This window comes from Penicillium cosmopolitanum (assembly GCF_028827165.1).
Source record: "Penicillium cosmopolitanum strain IBT 29677 chromosome Unknown utg000008l:1.0-4398992.0:1.0-4402845.0, whole genome shotgun sequence".
Lineage (NCBI taxonomy): Eukaryota > Fungi > Ascomycota > Eurotiomycetes > Eurotiales > Aspergillaceae > Penicillium > Penicillium cosmopolitanum.
In genome coordinates, this window is record NW_026622678.1 from 3,238,755 (window position 1) to 3,262,449 (window position 23,695).

Sequence of the window (23,695 nt, forward strand, 5' to 3'; positions counted from 1 at the left end):
GCCTTGGGACCCCATAAGAAATCATATACGAAGAGATGAGTGAGAAATGGTCAGGAATCCATTGGATCAAACTCTTCGGGGAAGCGGATTGAGAAATAAAGGAGACGCAGCAAGAAACTCGCCTTGTCGAAGCCTCCAAGGTCCGTGTACCAGATGCACAATTGTGCACAATAAAGTATTCCCTCTCAATAGGTCCATAAACTGCAAAGTGGCTAATTACCAAAGATTGGATGGGCGAAGAAGTACGTAGAGGATCATTTTCCACTGAGTGCCGCAGTCTTGATACCTCGGAAAAGCGGTAACTGGTACCCGCGGTGTAACTTTACAAGTTCTTCCAACTGCCTGGATCGTGGCGCAACAATTCAGATATCATGCAGGGTTGCAGGAAGATTCCGCGGAAAGTGTTGTATGGCCGCAATCCCCGGATTTCTCAAAGCTCTGTGGGGTAATTTGGTTCAAGCCCCAACAAGGTATAATATACTACCAGACCAAGAGCTTTGATCTGCATCCTTCATAGCTTGAACGTGAAGAAAGCGCCGCTCTAGGCTTATATTCAACCATAACTCCTTTACACATTTGTCTCTACACCGAACAGCCTTGAGTTCAGATGAGAGAAATGGCAGTGCTGGAGTCAAAGCCTGTGCAGAATGCACTGCATGTACCGACCAAAAAAGAGCCCATACGGGCTCACTTCGCCATGGGAACATTATTACCAGCCCATTGACACCACACCGCAGGGCCGCTTCGAGTGCGACCTCGATGAAATGGTTGTTTTTGGTGACATACCCACGACGATCAGCGGAACCTGGTACCGCATCCTCGTAGACCCTCACTTTTGCCCGCAGCCTCGCACCCCCTTTGTTGATGGAGACGGGCATGTCTGCGCGTTCAGAATACAGAATGGGAGAATATCTATGAAGATCAAATATATACACACCGAAAGATGGCTTTTAGAGCGCCAGGCTGGACGCCGTCTATTTGGCCGCTATAGGAATCCCTTTGACATACACCCATGTGTACGGTTTGCAAACGACAGCACGGGAAACACCAACATTATCTATTGGGGTGGAAACCTTTTAGCGCTGGCTGAGAGGGGTTTGCCATACGCACTGGACCCAGACAGTCTCGAGACTAGGGGTGCGGATCCGTTTGGGGGCCAGACAATCGCAAAGACATTTGCGGCGCATCCCAAGGTTGACCCGCATAAGAACGAGCTTGTGACTTGGAGCTACTCTGCAAAAGGGCTCAGCACTCCCGATATCTGCACCTACTCAATCGATACGCAGGGACGCATCGCCAACGAACATTGGTTCAAGCAGGACAAGCCTGGGTGGCCGCACGATGGCTGGATTACGGACAACTGGATCATCTTGTCCAACATGCCCTTTGGAGTCAATAGCGACGAGAAGATGCAGGCTGGCGGTGACTACTGGAGATTCATCCCCGACCAGCCGTCCGAGTTTCTCGTCAGTCCACGCTACGCAAACACGCCGAGCCACCCAGACTGGAACCCCGGCGAGCTTCGCAAGTACACCGCGCCGCACGGCCTAATTATCCATACCGGCAACGCTTGGGAAGAGCAGGAAGGCGGGGTCTTGAAACTCGAGAGCCACTTCCTAGGCTTCAACGTATTCCACTTCTTCAATCCGGAGGACTATGAGAGCCCGCAGCCCAGTGGCGGTTGGCTGCAATGGACGCTAGATCTCTCCAAGCCGGACGGAACCGCACTGCCACCACCAGAGACGCTGTTGACGGGCATATTCGACTTTCCCATCTTCGATGAGAGAATGACTGGTCGCAAAACGAAAATCCTGTATCTGGGCGGCATGGTGACGCCGGACGGAGGATTCCGACCTCAGTTCAACACGATAATCAAGTTCAACACGGAGACTAACGAAAAATCCACCTTTTACGCTGGGGATGACGGAGGCGTGGCGGAGCCAGCCTACATTTCTCGGGGCCCAGACTGCGAGGAAGGCGACGGCTGGATCATATTTTACCTGGAGAGAGACTCGTCGCCCAAGGGTGAACTAGTCATCCTCGACACAAACGACTTCTTGAAGCCTGTCGCAATCGCGCAGTTGCCCTTCAAGACGCGTAATCAGGTCCATGGAAACTGGGTGCCAAATCCTCACCCTGATCAGCCCCTACCATTTATGTCAGGACCCATCAAAGAGGTCATCCCGAGCATAAAGTACTCTCAGCTGCATAGGCTGCCTTAATTGAGGCGTTTGTAGAAAGAGTACGACTCAATGATCAGTTGCTTGCGTTCGTACCGGGGCATGTGGCCTGGTCACCTGATATCTCATAGCCTCACATGAATAGTCACTCGTCACACCACATACAATACTACGCACTTGTTAGCATTTCCATGACCACTACTACTAGTAGTTCTAGTATTTCTTACGCATATTTTGGCATATCTTTTAGCTGCGATTATACAATCCACTCCCAACGGGGAACTTACTCATTTGACACGCAACCAATTCCAGGCGATGCATCGCGCGATACTCTGAGATTAGAGTTTAATACGGCCATAGGGCAGCTTCGAATCCTGGCTGTGGCTCCTGTGAGCCCTGTTGCTGTCGTGATTTCCCTCGCCTTGAAATTCATCGTTCACAGGAGAGTGTCGTGTCGAGGAAGCATGCAATTATGCCACATCGGATGCATTTGGCGCCGAGATTCTGTGCCTTGGGCCGGGCATCGCCCTTGTTTACGCTCAGGGTCCCCAGAATTTCCAGGATTTCCCAATCCGTCAGTGCTTTGGGTCGTCAAGGTTTCCCCAGGTTCCCGCACCGCGGGAACTTCCGAACCTTACTGGCTTCTCCACCGCATCTCGGAACAAGCGGAAACTCACTTGCTGACATGCAGACTCATAAACCGCAAGGCACATATTTCGCTAGCTCGGACGAAACACGGATGGCAGCTGCATTCTAGTTTGACCAATATTCCACCAACAATGATTGCGCAACTCACACCCGTGCCCTACGGCGTTTCTACGCTTGTTGTTGCCTCTGTGGCCCTTTTAATTCTATACTATCTACTCGGACCCCTTCTCAGCCCGCTACGTGACATCGAAGGGCCGGCGTTTGCACGCTACACGCGTCTCTGGGAGCTGTACCAGAACTGGCGCGGTCAACTTGAGCATGTCACGGTCGCTCTGCATGAGGAATATGGTACGTGGCTATCGTGATGCAAAATCGGTCATATGAGTATGAAAACCTAACTACTCTGTCCGAAAAGGCCCCATAGTGCGCCTGGCGCCAAATCGTTACAGCATCAGTGATCCCTCGGCGATTCGCACAATATACGGTGCGGGTTCCAAATTTTCCAAGTCAGACTACTACGACTCATTTGGTTCCCCATCCATGGCGCACCGAGACGTCTTTACTCAAAAAAGCAACGAGAAACACGCCACGGAACGCCGTAAAACCTCGAATCTATACGCCATGAGCTCCATGGTCACCTACGAACCCTTTGTAGACGAAGTAAACGCCAGATTCATCGCTGCTCTGGCGGACCATGCAAGCCACGGGCTTGACTTTGACCTATTTACTTGGATGCAGTTCTATGCATTTGATGTCATTGGAGAGATTACCTTTGGCCGATCGTTTGGTCTAATCGAAGCCGGGTATGATAAGGATCGTCTTTTACATGCCGCCCACGTGGGTTCGATTTCCTACGGGTCAATGGTTGCGTTGGTGCCAGAGATTCACCCGTGGTATCTTTGGTACCAGAGACTGTTCCCGTGGACAGCCACTGGCGGGTGATACAGCGGGTGATAACGCGCGAGATCGGAGCGAGGGTGCAAGGAACAAGTTTGAGCAATCGTAAGGACTTCCTGGAGAAGTGTGTCGAGTTGACAAAGACCGGGAAGATGGATGAGTTTGTCATGAACAATGTCCTTGGCGCCAATTTAGGCGCGGGCTCAGACACCACTGGAATTAGCCTGACTGCCGTCATCTACTTTCTTATGAGGAACCCCCATTGTCTAGAGAAGCTCCGGGGCGAAATTGAGAGGGCGGCGCAGGAGGGAAATCTTTCGGATCCGGTCAGTTTCCAGGAAGCTCAGAGGCTTCCGTACCTGCAGGCGTGTATTAAGGAGGCGCTGAGAATGCATGCGGCGGTTGGTCAGATCTTGAGCAGGGTTGTTCCAGAAGGGGGTGCTCAACTTGCAGGGAGGCATTTTCCAGAGGGGGTAAGTTCCAATTCATGACAGCCAGACAAGATCTACAGCCGGAGTCATCGCCACTAACTGTTTTCTTCCGTCATAGACTGTCGTCGGGGTCAACGCCTGGGTGATTCACAGCGATGCGAGCATCTGGGGTAAAGATGTGGACCAGTTTCGACCGGAGCGCTGGCTGGTTCCGAAGGAGGAAGTTGCACTTTTGGAACAGAATTTCCTTGCAGTAAGTCTATACCGCTTTTTGATCGCATAATACTCGTCCTAACTTATTATATAGTTTGGGGCTGGGGCAAGAACTTGCATAGGGAAGAATATCTCTCTCCTTGAAATGACAAAACTTCTGCCGCAGTTGGTGAGGAGGTTTGACTTTGTGCCTGCGGGGAACAAAAATTGGACAACAAGCAGCGGATGGTTTGTCAAACAAAAAATCCAGGTTAAGCTTATTGAGAGAAAGTAGCGTGAGCAGGACTTGTAACGAGGATCGAGAGATAAATTACTCTGTAGCATAACGAAAAAGCGTCTGCGTCTACTTTCAGTTTCTATACTGCAAATTGCGGCTCTACAATGCATCTAATAGCTCAGGCGCTAACTCAGGGTAAGAACGAAAGCAAGCAGTTTAAATAGGATAAGAGCCCCTAACTGCGCACACAATCTACGTCTATCAAGAAGTCGGAACACGTGTGTTTTAACCTAGGGAACTCACTAAAGAGTCTACCTTTCACATATAAATGGTTCGGGTCATAGTGTTTAAATATTGAAATGGACTTAAGATCAGGACACATAATAGAATGGATTAACATATATGATGTTCTCAAACTGTCTGGCTGAGCTCTAGATTTGACCTACTGCTCCGGTAGAGCAACAACAGGAACAATAATCCTCGAAGCATATTTGCCACCAAAATGAATGATGTGCTGACCCTCGTTAAGGTTGTCCAGCTTCTGCTCGATATGGCTGGGGAAGTCCGAGCTGGTATCGACGAAACCCTGTACACGGAAGAGAAGACCCTCGCCGGCCTCGAAGTGTATGCCCATGGGCCAAAGTGCGATTTCAAGCTTCACAATCTCCCCAGCAGGTACCTTTTCCTCATCGTTGTGCGGGTGGAATGGGATCAATTCGGTGCTACGTTTCGGATCTTGTGCGCGACGAGACGCGCGTAGAATGCCAGTTGGGCCGGTGTACTGTGCCACAGGCGGTTAGTCCTAATATTTTCTACTTGGGCTGAACAACTCACCTTCACGGTTTGGGTCATTGGTACGTCGTGTTGTGTATTGACTCCTTCCGGTAGGGCCTCCCAAGGAACGTTGACGTGCTCAAGAACTTCGCCGCTCTTGCTCAACTTGCGGATGGATACGTAAACATCCATGTCGTTCTTCTCGTTACAAGACATCCAAAGCTCGGCCTTTGAGTGGCCAACGAGTGTGGTTGTTTTTTCAAATTTCAAGATGAACTCGGACGGCTTTGCGCGGTAGCTGTCTGCTTTGTGCGCAACAGAGCCCTCGTTGGCTTGCGGCGATGGCGCCAGCCTGCCCTCCCCGTGCAGATAAAGCGACTGGTATTCGGTGGATGGAATAGGGTAGTCCGAAAACGGGACGTCCAATTTGGGACCCTGGATACCCATTAGTCTTTGTTTTTTCTTTTTTTTTCCCCGATGCTATCAGTACTACAAGTCTGGAGAATTGACAACGTACCGGCTCAAATCGATTCCCGTATGTAAGAATGGAAATCCTTGCTCGTGGAGTTTGCTCCCAGCCGTTCTCGATTCCCTTTAGGTAACGGTCAAAGAAGCGTTGCAGGTCATCAATATACCTAGGGGTGTAAAGATCGAACCACTCCTGGGTTGCATGGAAGCGAATCCATTTCTCCTTTGATGCGGCATTTCTCCATCCTCTCACGGTTCCAGACCCATGATTCCCAGAGGAATAGCTTGCCAACGCATAGATGGGAATTGTAATGCCGCTAGTGTCGTATACCTTGTCCGCCCAGTATGCATTGAACAAAGGCCATTTAGCAAGCGCTCCTGCAATGTCCTCGCGCTGGGTTCGTCCGCGGATAGTTTTGTTGAAGACGAAGCTAGCAAAGTTGGTTTTGGGCACGCCACCACGGCAAACCAAGTCACGGTACTTGTCCGTGAAGGCTTCCCAGGGCGCAATGCACTTAAGCGAAGGAGGCTGTTGAATTGCCGTTGCCCATTGTTCTGTTGCCAGCCATGAATTGCCGCACATGCTGACGGCACCGTTGCACCATGGCTGCCCAGCGATGAACTCAACCGTGTCGAAACCGTCAATGCCTGCTATTGTTAGTAAGTGATAGTATATTGGTGCAAGAGCTAAGCCTACCCATCTGGCTTCCTTCGATATAAAGATCGCCCTCACTGTCCCAACTGCCTCGAATGTCCACATTGACAACCACGTAGCCACGTGGGCACCATTCTACAGGGTCGGGTCTGCACTACCTGGTCAGCACATCTAAATGCACACATAGGGACGGGACAAGTCAGGGCGATGAGTACCCTTCAAACTTCTCTAACCCCGAAGTAGAGCTCTCGGGAAGCCCGAGCCGGAAGGGGATATTGTCAAAAATACGGAAGCCTGGCCACAGTACCACGATTAAAGCTGTTCTACCTAGGTATCAAGTCAGGTGAGCAATCGCCTACCATTTCCGTTCTTTCCATATGGACTTATGGCCAATATCGCTGGAAGCTTTGTATCCGTGACAGGCCTGAATATGTCGCAGTAGATCTGACTCGCCCGTTAGTCTGTCGTTTCATTCGTTCTCTTATTCACCCTGTCTTTTATCGCAGATCACCGACTGACCTTGACTCCATCCCTGAGCGGCACTGCGACGTGTTCGTCGAATATGATCTCCTGGTGCAGCGGGCGTCTTCCTTTGTTGAACCTCCAGCCTACCGGAAGAGTTGTGGTGCCTCTGTTCTGCTTTCTGTAGGGATACATTTCGGTCTCATCTTCAGGGCGAATGGTGGGAACCCAGGGGATGGGCAGCCCTTCAAATTCGAGGTTCGGTGCGGTCATGGTGGATATCCTCAAAATCAAACTTTCAGCGTACTAGTAATTGTGACGCTGAATATATACGCTTGATTGTCTTCGCGCACGGTATTTATATGCTGTGAGCATCACTTATACTGCATTGTGGGGAACCCCGCAGCAGCGCTAAACGTGGAGTGAATACAATGTTTCCTTCCAAGGTTTCAATGGCATTCCGCGGAATAAACCGAAAACAGCCAACCCTATTCCACACATTCGCGCTGCCGTGCTCACACTATGTGTGGTGTCTAACAAGTTTGGGTAAAAGCAGGTCTGGTACACGCAGCCTACCCGCCTCATAGTCCTCATATTCATGCAGCTCAGCGGTTCTATGAAGTCCCGAGGTCAACCCCTAGATCGGTTTATCTAAAAATGATCCAATTTAGCCAACGCATCGGAAGCGACCCGCGGTAGGGCACCACACCATCAAAATAATGATCCCTTCAAAACCACCAGTTCGTGCTCAATTCTTTACACATTTAACTTCTTTTTTATATATACCGTGACATAGAGCAAAACATGGGCCATTACCAAGCCTGCAATGCCCCACTAAAACTACATGCAGCTTTTATCGTCGCGGGTGAGAACAGAGAAGAGATGGATCAAGATAGTAGACAAGAAGATTTTTTATTTATCCTCTGTGATCTCTAAGTGGCTTACCTAGGCACGAGATGAGAAGTAAGCCTATGGAACCTAGCGAATAGCCTTGTAATCATCATTTATATTTGCTGGAATGTCGACCTGCTGGGAATAATCGTACGAATTAGCCCCCCTCTTTCCCCGGGAAGATTCTTGCGTCCTTGGTGGCGTTAATTCGGAAATCGAGTTCTTATGGGGGAATAGCCCGACTATCCAATCGATAAGACATCAAGCCATTAGTCCATCACAGAGAAAATCATGCTTTCACCTGGGCACGGTGTAGTTGTAATGACGATCCGAAAGATCTTCCGTACTGATTTCACTATTTTCCAGCCCTTCATGTGGAAGAACAAGGCCGCCTCGCATACCGTGAAGCCAGTGAAAGCAAGATCCTCAGTTAATTCCCAAGAACGTGAGTGGCATGTCGAGGACGAGGAATCTTATATGTATTCTCATTGGCAATTGCCATCTCCAAAGCTTCATCCATGAGAGCCCAAGAAAACGTAAGAGAAGGGGCGCCCCTCTTCTTCCTGAGAGGGGGCACATTCCACGCTCCTACTTTCGAAGAATGCATGCGCTTTCATAATCAGCCTTAAAGATTTCTCAACTCCCGGAGAAGGCGAAGAATCATGGATAAGTATCCATCGCTGCAGTAGAGCATGCAGATGCGGGCCCAGTTCTACCAATGCAGCTCGGCGGAGCTGTGCCATTAGTTGCGGGTGGCAGAAGCCACCCATAAGAGTCAACACTGCGGTCGCTAGCCTGCACGTAAATATCCAAATTATTAGCCTTAAGAATACAGTCAAAACTCTTGTTCTATAACTTACGATAGCGAGCACAGCCATGTGTCAACCATCACTGTATACGGGATCTGTTTCAGATGCTGCAGCTTGGAGAGGCAAGTGTCCAGGGCAATGCGGCATCCATCCAACACACGGAGATCGTTATTGAGGTCAAACGATGGGTTAGCTAGGGCCCATTCTAGGTACGGTCGGTATATCACACTCCGACAGCTAAGATACCACTGTCGGAGGTATTCGCTGTATGGGTCGTCGGCGGGCTTCGCATCTTGTGGGAACTGCAAACTGGGCGGTAATGTTTGGTACCAATCTTGCAGCTGGCGAGCCAATTCTTGGTTGACAGAAAGAAAATGATTGGAGTATATTTGGAGCCCAGTTTCGCGATCGTACATCATGTAGTGGGCTCTGTTGAGAAGCCGGCGGAGGGCAATGGTCGCGAGGAGGTAGAATGTGGACTTTTCGCCCTCTTCGGGGTCTTCGTGAGTGCGGAATTTCCCGGGGAGGGAGATCATGGATTCCTTTTCCGCATTGTAGTTTTGCGGGAGCGATGGTAGCTCTGAGATGTAGTTGCTGTAAAAGGTTTTGTGAGTAGGCGGATTCAATTTTAGCTTTGGGAGATTGCACACCTCTCTAGTACAAAGCACGACCAGAATACTCGGATGATGATTTCACGGTCGTCACGCTCTGAGTTGTCGAAGGTGCATTGCAATAAAAACCGACATCGAGTCGCTGCGCTATTAACGTGGGACCATGTTTGCAATGGTCTCTGAAGGAAAGAGAAATAAAGGCTATAATATGCTGATGTCAGTTTCGAGCTAGCGCATTCGGATGGTATATTCCCATCTTACCCAGTGAGTAGAAGACATTGGCACGCCTCCACGCTCATTTCGATATGTGCCAGATGCAGCATCTTCATGGCAGCATTGAACCATGCCGAGCCTCGTTGTTTGAGCTTCTGAGACTCGTCAACTGAAATGTCTTCGTCTATCACTGAAGCCCCGATGCATCCCAAGGCCATTACCAGTAATGATAGGCACGATTGGGAACTAGGCTCCAAGTCTTCATGTGATATTCTCAATTGGATAGACTTGAGGTTATCCAAGCTCATCGTCGGAAACCAAAAGTTGTATGTTTGTTGAAATATGCTCACTATCGCTTTGACTTCGGACATGCTCATGCTGGGAAAGACGGCATAGCGTGCATTCTGGAACTGCGACCGGCTATACTCCAACGCCAACAATGATTTATTAACCTCCTCTCGGATTGACGGTTGGTCCAGAAAGATAGGCCACTTCAGTAGCGACTCTGCGGAAGAAAGGTGGCCAGATGACAGGACGGCACTCTCAGTGAGGTCCCTGGAATTGCTAACAGTTGGAGGATGGCCTGTATCTTGAGACATTGACCCAAGTGTTGACATCGGTGATGTCGAGCTTGCTTGTGCTTCGTTCACTCCATTGGATCCTCTGGCATTGAAAACCTGGGATTTGTTCTCAGTGAGGAGAATCACAGAGAGGAGGTACAGGCATGCGCTTACCATCATATTCTTGAGCTCATCGATTGAATTTTCCATCCGTAACACTGTATCCAATATCATCTCACTTTTCCCTCTTCTGATTTAAAATGAGTTTCTGGTCATCAAGAAATTGGGATCAAACACTTACGAAATAGCTTCCGTGCCATATAAACACGTTACATCCAAGCTAATGCAGGGTCCACAGGGATCTCGGGCATCACATCTGGAAAATATGTTACTAATTATGCAGCAATTTTGTTAGTAGTTGGTTTCAACGAACCTTGTTTTACGTTGGCGACATGAATCGCACTGCGAGTCATGTTAGTCCCCGCTCCTGGGGTGGACTTGCTGGAATGTGAGAAGTAGGACAGGACATCGTGAGACAGACCGCTCGTGCCGCCCGGAACCTCTTCATTTCCAATGTCTGCGAACAGTCTTGGACGCAAAGGCTTTGTAAAGTCAGGCAATGGCTTTCATCGGCTGCAGTATATGGATTAGAGTGTAGAATGTGTAGAAAACTAGTCGTAAAAACCCACGCGGAGCTGAAAGTGGGGTTGCACGTGACGCTCAATCGGCGGAGTTTCTATACATCAAGTTAAATAAATGTTCATCATTTTGTTTTGCTTTCCCCAATATATTTAATTTTAGAGTTAAGATTTGGACAGGTGAAATGGTTGAAGGGCCTTCAAGAACTACGGCGCTCGATAAGTGCAGGGTGGTCAGTAGTTGTATATGGGGGTATTCTACAGTGGTGACGCAAAAGTTTCCAAGCCCTTGTTGACGCCTGGTCTCCACCTTTCTGATGCCAGACTAGCTACCTTGTATGGAATACTTTAGCCAATCTATTCCATCTCAGGTAGCTACTAGTCTGCCATTTGAAGTCGGTCGAAATTGGTGGGCAGTAGGGAGTTTCAAACGTTTGAAATGCCATTGTAAAGTACTATATACGACTACTGACCACCCCGAGCTTATGGAGCGCGGTAGTTTGCTGAGGATGCTAATGCCCATGCGGGATCTAAAAGAGTTGTGCGTGTATATTTACGCTAAGGACAGATATGTTTTTAAATTATATGTAGACATTACGGGGTATGTTTCATAATGTCAAGCCCTGGAGGTGAAGATTGTTGTATCTTTAGAAGCGTAGTAAGGTAAATTTCGTTCGTTATCTCGTTCAAAGAAGCGTGAGATATCTCAACGACGGTGGTGCATATTCATTTATTCTTTCTAAGATATTGATCATTCCTCCGTCCTCTGACGATAAGTATGAAACTTGCGAGCAGGGATTTTCTGCTCGAACATGTGATCAAGCTCCTCAAAAGACCGGCCCTTCGTCTCGGGCAGATAGAAATAAGTCCAGATGGTGGCAATTATGGAGAAGAAACCAAAAATAAAGCCAGTTTTGCCTCGGAGATTCCCTTCGTCGGGATTGATCATATAGGGCACGGTGATGGTCATAATCAGTGTCCACAGGTTCTGCGTGAAGAATCCAATGCTCACTACATGAGACCGCAATCGAGTAGAAGACATCTCTCCACAGATCACGTATCCCAACGGGCCAAGAGTGAGATCGTAGAAGAAGTTCCAGACAATAATCAGAGCGGATTGGCCCCAAGCGATCGAGTGGTTGTAGCCCGGGACGACATCCAGAATAGCAATTACAAATACAATGACCGTCAAAACAGCCATTCCTGGGACGAGAGACCGTCTTCCAATAACGTTGATGACATACCACGAGCAGATGTTTCCAACCACACCAACAGCAGTCACACCTACGCCCATATCAAAGGAATGGGAGGTCGGAAGGCCGGCAACTGATCAGAGAAGAGACATTAGCTAGGTAATATAGGATATCAAGATGAATGACATACTCTCGAAGAAGTAAGTGGAGTAGCTCAATACGAAGTTGACGCCACTGAAAGAGTTGATTGTCCAGACGCCGAAGATAATCAGGGTTCGACGTAGATCGGTTCCCCGGAAACAATCGATGTAACCTGCAGAGTTTGCCGATTCTTCTTCCATTCGAACGGTCTCTTGGATCTCATAGAGCCATTGATCGACATTCCCGCCAATCTGGAATTTCTGGAGAGACTTCTTGGCGTCTTCAATCCGGCCTCGCTGCACATACCAGTAGGGAGATTCGGGGCAGAACCACACCCCGGAGAATAAAATCAACGGGAAAAACCACTGGAAGGCAAAGGGGATGCGGCAGGCAAATGTGTCCGATCTATCCCCAAAGGCTTTGATCAGACAGTTTCCCAGCAGCTGGCCAATGACGACAAAAAAGTTCACCAGAGCGGTTGTGAGACCTCGAATCGCAACAGGACTGGACTCGGAGCAATAGGCGCATGCAGTGACAAGAAACATGCCAAGTGCAATACCATTGACCAATTTTCCAGCGAGGAGGACTCCACGATGGAAGGCGAAGAACTGCAAGAAGATGGCACCTGAGGATATGACGCAGGCGAGAGCCAAGTTCGACTTTCGGCCGATGTAGAACGAGAGAGGCCCGCACAGGAGACTTCCAATCATGCCACCCACCGTTGCAATCATATTGAAGGCAGCTTGCCATCTTGCAGGAAGAATGGTCTCGCCATCTGGGAGCGTGTATCCAAAGACAGCACGAAACTGGGGCGCTGCAAGAAGGCCACCATTGACCTGCATATCGTAGCCCCATAGGACTGCAGACATGCAGAAGAAGATGCAGTAGCCCATGGACCTCCAGTATTTAGCAATGGCGATTTTCATGGCGATGTCATGCTCTCGGTTCTGCATTGCCCTGGACTGCGCGAGCTTTGCATCTTCCAGACCCGTCGTGACCGGCGTGGATTCCACGTGGGCACTGTCCACCTGTTGTTTATCGGGATCCATGACGACCAAGACCCGCGGGCCCAAGAGGAGTAAAATAAAAAATGTAGGATAGATGAATTTGACTTGTCTTGTCAGAATCTGATATTGCTCAATGGTGAGTCTCGGGGAAACAGGGGCTTTAAGCACTTCGGATCTCGTCTGATATTGCTCTTATTCCTCCGCATTTCTCAATTCGGCCTCCAGAATCTCCACCACTGGTCATCGGGAGGTCTGCATCTGGGGAAGCTAGCCGATCAGAGCAGAGGCGTGGGGTAGGTTAGTTCGTTCGCACATTGCACTTTGCTGAAAATGTACTGGTGTAGCGCAGACGGGAAAGGTCCATAAAGCAAATTGACCCTCCGGCCCCGATACACCCGGTGCCGCTAGCCCCGGCACTTCTGATTGGTCACTCAGACAACACCTGCCGGCCCCGATTGACCCGGCTCAGCAAAACATCCTAGGATCGTCACGATATCGCAAATATTGCCCCTCTCTATGACCGGACTTTCGTTGACCAGAAAGAAAAATGCAATAAAAATCATGTAAATTCCACTCGCTTTCCGAGAGGGCAATTCTCTTCTCTCAGGTTGTCCGGTGGGTATAAGAAGAATGCAGTCCCGTTGATTTCACAAGCTCAATCCACTCCAACGGTGAACCACTTCCCTAGGAATTGGACGCGATCTTCAATTACAATGGTGTCTCAACAGATCACACAGCTGCCTCTCCAGGCCGACTCTGAGCGGCCAGACTACATGAATCCTGGGATCTTTCGACGAAACTGCCTCCCTGCGCGATCGTATCACATCCCTCCAACATCGATGCTGCTGAATGGAAACTGGGAATTCCACATGGCCAGGGCCCCGCTGGTAGCCCCAGTACCCGGCGAAGAAGATATCGACGAGACGTGGTCCAAGATCAGTGTTCCGGGTCACTGGCAATTGCAGGGCTGGGGTAAGCCCAATTACACCAACACACAATTCCCAATTCCAGTGTGCCCTCCATTCGTACCTACCGAGAATCCTACTGGAACCTACCGCCGTCGGTTTCAAGTGCCAAAGGAATGGGATGCAACCGACGAGATTCGCCTGCGCTTCGATGGTGTCGACAGTGCATACCACGTTTGGGTGAACCAGAACTTGGTGGGCTATGCACAAGGCAGCAGAAACCCCTCCGAATTCGATGTTACACCTTATCTTCGGAAGAACGGCGACAATGAGGTTTTCGTACGTGTTTATCAGTGGTCAGATGCGACTTACATTGAGGATCAAGATCAGTGGTGGCTGTCCGGTTAGAATGACATTGCGATCATATGTAATAGGAGAGGAGCATTCACTGACACTATGTTACAGGAATATTCCGTGATGTGACGTTGATTGCATTCCCAACAAATGATCGGTTGAATGACTGGTTTATTCGGGCAGACCTAGATCCGACTTACACAGACGCAACACTGCTCGCAACGATCGATTACCAGGTATCCAAGCAAAGTAGCCTTGAAATCCGATTGATCGACTCGATTGATGGCGCGAGAAAGACGATATCATCAGCAGAACGAATCTTGCAGCCAGAAATTTCCAAGGTCGAGTTAAAAGTGCCAGTAACTGCTCCTCAGAAGTGGACTGCCGAGCGGCCTTACTTATATGAGGTGGAGATGATCTTATCAGCCCCGGGCTCTGACAAGACCTCGAAGACTACTCAGCGAATTGGTTTCCGCAAAGTAGAACGCAAAGGTGGTCTGATCACAGTCAATGGGAAGGCCATCAGGCTTCGTGGTGTTAACCGACACGATCACCACCCTCTTCTGGGCCGGGCGGTGCCGCTGGATTTCATGAGAAAAGATTTGCTTCTTATGAAAGCCCACAATGTCAATGCCCTTCGGTGCAGCCACTACCCTCCTGACCCTCGTCTTCTAGACATGGCAGACGAGCTGGGTTTCTGGGTCATTGACGAGGCCGACCTTGAATGCCATGGTTTCTATGATGCAGTAGCTCGCCCGATGGACATGGATGAGACGCTTGGCTATGAAGAGCGCAAAGCCCAAACTTTCCCAAAGTGTGGCATGCACACATCGGACAACCCCGCTTGGCGAGAAGCCTACGTTGACAGGGTGCAAGCACTCATCCAACGAGACAAGAACCATACCAGCGTCATCATCTGGTCCATGGGAAATGAAGCGTTCTTCGGTAGTTGCCATCGCTCGATGGTTGAGACTGCCCGGGCCTTTGACAACACGCGTTTGATTCATTACGAGGGTGACATTCACGCAGAAACGACCGATATGTTCAGCTTCATGTATCCTGATATTGAACGCTTGCGATCACTCGCAGCTACTGAAGATGTTGCCGATGACGGTACATTTGACAAGCCGATCATTCTTTGCGAATATGCCCATGCCATGGGCAACGGGCCAGGTCTGCTGGCAGACTACGAGAGATGCTTTGATGAAATCCCCCGCTTGCAGGGTGGCTTCATCTGGGAATGGGCCAACCATGGATTGTGGGTAAAGGGTAAAGACGGTAAGGGCGGCTTTTATGCATACGGTGGAGACTTCGATGACTATCCTAATGACGGAACCTTCGTGATGGATGGGCTCCTGAACAGTGCCCATGAGCCGCTCCCGGGCCTCCTGGAGTTGAAGAAGGCTTTCGAGCCCGTCAAATTGGAAATCAAGGGACAGGTTTTGTCTCTGAAGAACAAATACGACTTCTTGGATCTAGGCCATCTTCAAGCTTCGTACCAGCTTGAGGCATTTGGCGAACAGTGAGTGTCACGGTTCTTACTTAAATGATATCGAGAAGACTAATACGCTATCTTAGAGCCAAAACTCTGGCAACCGGAATACTTATACTACCTCATCTTTCAGCCGGGCAGTCTGCGGAGGTTCCTATCCCAGAAGAGCTCTTCCAGCACAACTTTCACCCTGCCTTCTTGACCATTACATTGCAACAGCGAGAGAAAGTCGAATGGGATGAGAATCATTTTACGGTTTCTTGGACGCAAAAATTGGTATCCGCCCCTTCTGAGAAGCCCTCTGCCATCGGCGTGAGCTCTAGTCAGATGCAAAACGCCATCAATATCAACACTGCCAAGACCACTGTTTCCATCAGCGGAGCGGACTGGTCCTTTGAGTTTGATCGTATCCACGGACATCTTAGGAAGTGGGTTTTTAAGTCGAACACGATTCTCGAGTCCAGTCCAGATGCCGGGCCAGCCATGATCCCTGCCTTCTGGCGTCCTCCCACGGACAATGATGTGCCTTCCGCTGCGCCGTACTGGAAGCGGTTCGGGGTGAACGATATCACGAATCAACTTCGCTCATTCGAAGTCACTTCGTCTGAAACAGGCGGTGTTTGTGTCAACAGCGACACATTCCTTTCGCCGCCGGTTCTCTCCTGGGGCTGGAAATGTCTCGCACAATACCTGGTCAATCCCGACGGGTCATTGTCCGTATCCATCAAATTACAACCTAAGGGTGCTGCACCCACCACTGTCCCACGAGTTGGTTTGAATCTTCGCGCCAGCTCTGATCTGACATCTGCACGTTGGCTCGGGCTTGGACCTGGGGAGTCCTACCCTGACAAGAAAGCGGCGCAGAAGTTCGGTCTGTGGAATGTTGACAGCATTGACTCTCTACGGACTGAATATGACGTTCCCCAGGAGAACGGCAATCGTGTGGACACAGCGTGGGTAGAGCTCGTTTCGTCGAATGGAACTGGTTTCCGTGCAACCCCGCGGGAAAGCACTTGGTTGACTGGAGGTGCTAGTGGGTTGAGTTGGACCGCCAGCTGGCACTCTGACAAGCAAATAGAAGATGCCCGGCATCCTTGTGACTTGGTCGATGAAGGTGTCTTGTTCGTCAGATTGGATCAGCAGGTCGCGGGAGTTGGAACTGCGGCGTGTGGTCCGGGACCTATAGATGAGCACTTGATTTCTGTGAAAGATATCGCGTTTGGCATGCTGTTAGAACCCGTCTCACTATAGGATGTGAAACATCATGATGCCAAGAAATATATATACTATGTAGTTCAAGTTTTATCCTCAGGTGTCGACCGTAAACTTGGAAACGATCCAATCACATCCAGTCACAACTGTCCGCCATAACCAGGCGAGTCATGGTCAGGTTGAAGCCCGAATAAACCCCGCCTAGGTACAAGAACCAACCCCGGGTTTGCCCCAGCAGAAACCGCAAATTACCAGATCTTCCGGGGTGCCGAATCTTCGGAGCGTTGTGCCTAATCGGGACCGATCCCCTTCGCCCGGCCCCGGATCCAAGGAAACTCTTTTTTTTATGTTTTTATGTTTTTGATTTCTGGAGTCACGCGAGTTTGAAGATTGCGCAAATGAAACTGCAAATGCAAATGTAAATGCACTTGGCCGGTTTAGAGGGGCATTGCGCTATGACGAATTATCCACTCTTCCCACCCCCCTCTTCTAGCTCTAGCTGCTCGATCGACCTTCCCCCTCCTCGTGGCAGGCCCGCTCCCAACGACTCTTTGGGCATCTCGCGAGGGGTGCAAGCACCGGTCGGCCATTTTCTGCCACGCTGAGAGGTCAAATATCAAATATTAGACTGTCGGCATTCCTCCGGACGTGGGGGAGGGGTGCTGTCTTCCCCCTCTAGCTTTGCAAGCCACAAGAAAATCCCTGTAACACTGTTGATTTGTTCTTAGCTGAGCTCGGACCGTATTCCTTCGCCAACATCCGGGATGATGACCGAAGGTGGGACACTCCGCATTCCACAATCCTGCCGCCCTACGGAGTCTTCCTTTCGCTGCCAAGATTTCAATACCGTGGCTCTGGCTGCATGTCATCGCACTGGGTACTCCGGACTTTATTGTGTCCGCAATCGCGTGGAAAACTAACCACCATCGAGAACCCGAAACCCCCTGTTCTATGGGTTTCGCGGAGAACACGCAGACCAGTAATTTCAATAATTGTGGACAACACTCCTTGCAGGAATGTTTGAAAACCCACCAACACCACACAGCCCTTGTTAGCCTCGCGTTGATCGGGAGGCCATCTCGGCAAGTGTTGCGTTGGCCTAAGCTCCCGGCTCGGCTCCTGCGAGTGGCAGATTGGTACATCCGTAGCGCCAGCTCCTGCAGGGCTCTGACACCCTTAGATTACTCTGACTTTACATACATACGTGATCCTGCTGCAAGCGTAAGGCAGCGATAATTAATCCCGCAACGTCTGCAGGATTTGCAGTCACAAGGCTAGCCCAAATATCGCCGCCACACAAAGCGCCCAGATGAATGAGTACAATATATCCGCACGTATGCTTTGTTTCAGTCCCTTGAGTCGGTCCGGATATAGCGACACGGAGTACAGTACCTGGACCAAGTACAATACGAACAGAGCCGGTGGCAGGATTTCGGGCCCTGACATTTCCCAGGTTCTTGATTGGGGCCACCGGATCCGCTTTGGAGCGCGTGAGTATCTGAATTCTCCAGCAAAGCTGACTTGAGTGGACTCTTGGTTCCATTCTCAGCCCTCGACAAAGTTAGCAGTCCCCGCAAATCCCCGATTGTGGCTGTTGTTGGTTTCCCCATAATGAATTTCGTCATTTCTAGTTTTTTGACTTGGGTTGTTAAGGGGGAAAATCCACCAGGAAATATTATTGTGCGTGGTTCTGGATGAGCCTCCTAGGTGGATCTATCCAGACGAGGTATGATTTTCATTGATTTTCTAAAGAATTATTGTTTCCAGACCTGTTTTTTTGATGTTCACGATCGGAACTGCAACTATGAACTGCAAGTGCCTGCTATCCGCCAAATCCGACAATCGGCACTTCTCTTAAATCACACAAATTATGCACAAGTATTGAGCATCAAGCAAAAGCGTACATCCCGAAATGGTCGGAAATTATGTTGAAGGGCCGGTGGCCGAGCCAGCTGATTCTTGCCTAGGCATCTCACAGGAATGTACCTAGGCTTAAGGAAGTATAATCTGGACCGTCGGACCGCACGGCTCTTAAAGTTTTCAAGTGAGGGTTGGGCTCCGGTCCTCGGCAGTTTCGGTTTGTCACGGGGGCCTATCAGGGGTAAGATGGAATTCTGGACTCTGTGGGGAGTTTCTGAGTTCCGTCGAGGCCGTTGGCATTGGCGTTCGTGTCTGGGGGTGAGACAGTCGTGCCGTCGGTTGCATTGGGCTAGACCCCGCTCTTAATAATAAAATAATCGACATTGATTGAGGAAGCCTGGAATAATCTAATTAGAAATTGAAGATTTATTTTCCAATAAGATTATTCTAATCCTCAAATTTGTAGTAATGTACATGCAGTATAACCACGACGGGGATTTCTTGTCGTACATAGTCTAGAGTACTAGAATTTTCACAGCTCTGTCTCTCTCCTCTCTCTGTAAAGTACTCCCTATATGCAGCATATTCAATGTAACCATTATGCACAGCGATCATCACAGGAATCAATGCTTCGACGGTTTTATTCCCGCAGTCAGTGGAGTACACAACAGATCAGCGGAATAGGTAGGCGCAGATCAAGTCATTCTCCAGGCCTCCTGAAATAGGTAAGCCTGCGAGAGACGCCTCCACCTGGGGGCCCGCTTCTTCTCCGCCATCGGCGACTGGAGACACCCGTAGAATGCTCCAGTCCTGGCTGGACTGCTGGACTGCCTCTTCGAAATAGTCCCTCGTCCGTCCCAAATCTCACTAGCGGCTGTGATCTTCCCTCAGGACCAGCGGTCCGGTGGCTACTGTGCCGCGGGACCTTGGGGAGTCGGCGTATTTCGGGGAATTTTGGGGTAGTGGAGATTTTTTTCTGTGGATTATTTATGTTGTATCCCTTTCTTCTTTGTGTGAAGTTTGGTTTAAATATAATAATAGTGAAGAGAAAATATAATGGCAATGAAACTCAGATAGGAGAATCCCAACAGTTTCACCCTAAGAGGATTATCATGGAACTAGTTTCGTTGTCTGTTCCATATAGCCGACTGTAGCCACCCCCATCGGTACGGTATTGCATTACATACCGTACCGGACCCGGTCGCATTTCCTTGACGGGGGCTCCACTCCAGAAAATTCAGACTCAGGGGATTTCTTGTTTTGCAAGATCTAATACATCATATTAAATAGTAGAATCAGTTTGAAAAAAGATAAAGAGGCAGAGAATTTAGTCTACAGATACCATGTAGTACTATAGCCATAATCATACTATTCATGCTCTATACATGGTAATTCTCTCCGAAATGGCACAGTAACGTGACCGGGCCGAGGACCAACGCTAACCCTAATTCGCGGCCAGTGACGCAGTACTGCCACCCCCGGTCCATCCAGTTTACAGTGAACTAACGCTTTAGTCACAAAGGAGTGCAAATGCCTCTGGTGTGGGGAAGGCGGCCCCGGTTGGACGAATGACCACCACTGGATTTGGGGGGTTAATTTGGCTGGGTCTGCCCCAACTGGAGTTCGTCAAGTGGGACCTGGGGGGGAAGACAACCCATTGAGAGTCAGTCTTGCGACTCATACTTAAAATGCATGTGCCCCCTCATCAGCGCGCGCCTCCCCCGGTTTTTTTCTTGTAGTTCTTTGACCCTCTCCACTCTCCTCGCCCTTGTGGCATCTCATGCCTCTTTTTTCTTGTCTGTGATTTCGTCTTGTTCTTCGATTCTTCGATTCTTCGAATGTCCCTCCATTCGCCCCCCGCACACACATCATGAGTAGCGCCACCGCGACAATGACTGAAGAGTCTGGAAAACGAAAGGCCTCCGCCGCCGGTATTTCCGCCAACCGCCCCGTGAAACGCAGAGCTTCCAAGGCCTGCTGCTGTTGTCGGGCCCGCAAAGTCCGCTGTGATGTGGTAGAGAATGGCTCTCCGTGTACCAACTGCCGACTGGATCAAGTCGAGTGTGTTGTCACGGAAAGCAAACGAAGAAAGTTCGTCTTAGCTGCAGAAAGAAACAAAAAACACAATAGTCTTTTATTGCGTGTCCGAATAAAATACTAATGGTAAAATCTGCGTGCAGAAAGTCGCGTGTCGAAGTTGAAAATTCAGCTCCGTCCGAATCGCCCGAGGCGTCGGAGGAAAATCCGCTGCACCGATTCGATATGGGCATGCCTGACATGGCTCCCACGTCTCCTTCGCAGGCCTCCGTCGATGCTGACAATGCTCAGCATATGCCGCATCTGCTTTGTATGTTGCCACAGCTGCCAATGGCTGACAATGATCTACCACTAACAATGTATGGCAGATCAATCGCAGGCAACCCGCATCGGCTCCGATGATCGCTATCGTCGTCGTATGGCTCCAAACCCAGCTGTTCCCTCGACAATGCCTCTGGCGAATGCAACTCTGCAAATTCAACAGCTGCTTGATCCCAACTTTGGCAGCCCACGTGCCACCGCCAGCGGCTTCTTGCCGGATTATATCCGAGGCCTTCCCGCTCGACTACAAAAAGAAGATATCGACTATCTGGCCGCAAAAGGTGCTCTATCGATTCCTGACGTGACTCTGAGAAATGAGTTGCTCAAGGCCTATATCCACTATGTGCACACATATATGCCTCTACTGGATCTCGAAGAATTTCTGCAAACCATCGTGCAAAACGATGGCATCCATCGCATTAGTCTTCTTCTTTTCCAGGCTGTCATGTTTGCTGGAATGGCCTTTGTGGATATGAAACATCTGCAGGCAGCTGGATACCAGACTCGAAAAGCCGCGAGGAAAATCTTCTTCCAGCGGGCTCGGCTATTGTACGACTTCGACTACGAGGTCGACCGCATCTCTCTGGTGCAGTCGCTTCTTCTGATGACCTACTGGTACGAAACCCCTGATGACCAGAAGGACACCTGGCATTGGATGGGCGTCAGTCTGTCTCTGGCCCACACCATTGGTCTCCACCGTGATCCCGGTAACTCGCGGATGGATCTTCGGCGCCAGCGGATGTGGAAACGCATCTGGTGGAGCACGTATACTCGCGACCGACTGATTGCCCTAGGCATGCGACGACCCATGCGTGTGAAGGATGACGACTGTGATGTCCCGATGTTGACGCTGGATGACTTCGAATTTCAGTCCTTCTCGCCTGAAATCGTTCAGATGGTGGGAGACTCAGAGATTCTGCAGAACGTCAGCTATCAGCGTGAGCTAGCACTGATGTTTATCGAGAAGGCCAAGCTCTGCCTCGGTGTGAGCCATGTGCTCTCCGCACAATACTCCGTTCTCAGCCACAAATTCGGCGGTACCATGGAGACTACCATGATGCTGGTACCGAAGAAATCAACGGCTGAGAGCTTCGAGGTGCGTCATTGCGACCAGGAACTGGAGAATTGGCTGGCCAATCTCCCGGTGGAAACCCAATATACGCCGTCCGGAGGCGCGAAGCTCTCCGAGGCCCAGGAGGTGCTTCACTCGCATCGTGCACTGTTGAAGATGGTCTACCTCACTACATCCAGTGCCTTGCATCGCCCGCAGGTCCTTCCCGCCATCCCATACCCATCAATGGATGCCGAATTGCAAGAATTGTCCCGCAACAAGGTGCGATTCGCCGCAGTGGAAATCACCAGTATCGCGCAAGACCTCCATATCCTGGACCTGACTCGGTACTACCCAACGACGGGCGTGACTGTCCTACTCCCCGCAGTGATCATTCACCTCCTAGATATCAAATCCAGCGACCCCGCCGTACGAATGACCAGTCTTCAACGCTTCTACCAGTGCATGCGCATCCTGCAACGCCTTCGTGAGATCTACGCCTCCGCCGACTTCGCCACATCATTCCTAGAAGCTGCAATCCGCAAAGCAGGTATTCAACTCACCGTCGCACCGCAAGATGTCCAATCCTCAACCTCATCCTCCCGCTCCCGCTCCCAGAAGCAGCAATCCACCAGTAACGACCCCTTCGATGCCCTCATGCGCAGCCACACCCTTACACCACCTCCAGACTCTCTCGCCCAGAAAATCCCTGATCTGACCTACCCCAAGGCGGCCCCCGCAGGCGGGCGAGCTGCCGCCGCCGGAGGAATCGGAGACCTCTTCGCCTCAACACCACCACAGTCCGATGGTAGCGAAAACGGCAGCACTCAAAACCTGAACACAAAATATAACCCTCGCCACGACGCATTCGCGATTCCCGATCTGAATGCTGACCTCAGTCTCACTGAGCTGATGGACCTTGCCAACGACGCCGAAGTAACGCAAAATGACTTCGACGCGCTAATTAACTTCGAAGACGCGGGCAACGACTACTTCGCAGAGGAGAACGCGGCTCCGCCTCCGCCTGAGGAAAAATCCGGCTTCGATTTCCATATCGATAATGGCAATATGATGGGTTTCGACACGGATCCTAAAGCAATCGATTTCGCAATGACTGAATCTCGTGCCGATCATCACCATGTGGGTGGTGCCTCGGCCGAGGCTCAAGCGCGGCCCGGTCTGACGGCCGATCTTGACACGGATCTTGGAATGAATCTGGATGAATAAACACATGCACCAGTGTATGTGGCCGTGTTTTGTTCTTTCATGTACTTCATTTCCAGATTATGCTCATGCTTATGCTATGCTTATGCTTATGCTTTTGGGAATTAGCGGGCACATTTTCTTTTTCTTTTTCCGTTTCTTTTCTCTACCCCTTTTACTAATTGTTGGCAATACGGAGCCTGAAGATTCGAAAGAAAGGCACAATCGGTGTTTTGGGAGGGTTTTCTTTTC

General features: G+C 50.1%; 7 protein-coding genes across 7 annotated transcripts; 4 read left to right on the forward strand and 3 right to left on the reverse strand.

Moving 5' to 3' along the window:
• Positions 1 to 656: 656 nt before the first annotated feature.
• Positions 657 to 2,222, forward strand: N7509_007804 (carotenoid oxygenase family protein; the record flags this gene model as incomplete). The annotated part of the gene is made up of 1 exon (XM_056632441.1): positions 657 to 2,222. The coding sequence occupies one exon, from the start codon at positions 657 to 659 to the stop codon at positions 2,220 to 2,222; it is 1,566 nt and encodes a 521-aa protein (XP_056487992.1).
• A 737-nt stretch (positions 2,223 to 2,959) lies between these two features.
• Positions 2,960 to 4,643, forward strand: N7509_007805 (cytochrome P450; the record flags this gene model as incomplete). The annotated part of the gene is made up of 5 exons (XM_056632442.1): positions 2,960 to 3,176; positions 3,244 to 3,721; positions 3,757 to 4,198; positions 4,275 to 4,409; positions 4,464 to 4,643. 5 exons carry the CDS (start codon positions 2,960 to 2,962, stop codon positions 4,641 to 4,643), a joined length of 1,452 nt encoding a protein of 483 aa, XP_056487993.1.
• A 385-nt stretch (positions 4,644 to 5,028) lies between these two features.
• Positions 5,029 to 7,218, reverse strand: N7509_007806 (CocE/NonD family hydrolase; the record flags this gene model as incomplete). Its single annotated transcript, XM_056632443.1, has 7 exons — positions 5,029 to 5,367; positions 5,421 to 5,795; positions 5,878 to 6,476; positions 6,526 to 6,632; positions 6,699 to 6,777; positions 6,843 to 6,927; positions 7,003 to 7,218. The coding sequence occupies 7 exons, from the start codon at positions 7,216 to 7,218 to the stop codon at positions 5,029 to 5,031; spliced, it is 1,800 nt and encodes a 599-aa protein (XP_056487994.1).
• Positions 7,219 to 8,348: 1,130 nt separating this feature from the next.
• On the reverse strand, positions 8,349 to 10,239 carry N7509_007807 (fungal specific transcription factor domain-containing protein; the record flags this gene model as incomplete). Its single annotated transcript, XM_056632444.1, has 5 exons — positions 8,349 to 8,631; positions 8,697 to 9,239; positions 9,296 to 9,457; positions 9,518 to 10,146; positions 10,204 to 10,239. 5 exons carry the CDS (start codon positions 10,237 to 10,239, stop codon positions 8,349 to 8,351), a joined length of 1,653 nt encoding a protein of 550 aa, XP_056487995.1.
• A 1,179-nt stretch (positions 10,240 to 11,418) lies between these two features.
• N7509_007808 (uncharacterized protein) lies at positions 11,419 to 13,050 on the reverse strand (the record flags this gene model as incomplete). Its single annotated transcript, XM_056632445.1, has 2 exons — positions 11,419 to 11,993; positions 12,051 to 13,050. The coding sequence occupies 2 exons, from the start codon at positions 13,048 to 13,050 to the stop codon at positions 11,419 to 11,421; spliced, it is 1,575 nt and encodes a 524-aa protein (XP_056487996.1).
• A 671-nt stretch (positions 13,051 to 13,721) lies between these two features.
• On the forward strand, positions 13,722 to 17,010 carry N7509_007809 (Glycoside hydrolase family 2 N-terminal; the record flags this gene model as incomplete). The annotated part of the gene is made up of 3 exons (XM_056632446.1): positions 13,722 to 14,316; positions 14,379 to 15,789; positions 15,846 to 17,010. The coding sequence occupies 3 exons, from the start codon at positions 13,722 to 13,724 to the stop codon at positions 17,008 to 17,010; spliced, it is 3,171 nt and encodes a 1,056-aa protein (XP_056487997.1).
• A 3,712-nt stretch (positions 17,011 to 20,722) lies between these two features.
• farB1 (putative C6 transcription factor (Ctf1B)) lies at positions 20,723 to 23,467 on the forward strand (the record flags this gene model as incomplete). Its single annotated transcript, XM_056632447.1, has 3 exons — positions 20,723 to 20,922; positions 21,012 to 21,178; positions 21,237 to 23,467. The coding sequence occupies 3 exons, from the start codon at positions 20,723 to 20,725 to the stop codon at positions 23,465 to 23,467; spliced, it is 2,598 nt and encodes an 865-aa protein (XP_056487998.1).
• Between the last annotated feature and the right edge of the window lie 228 nt (positions 23,468 to 23,695).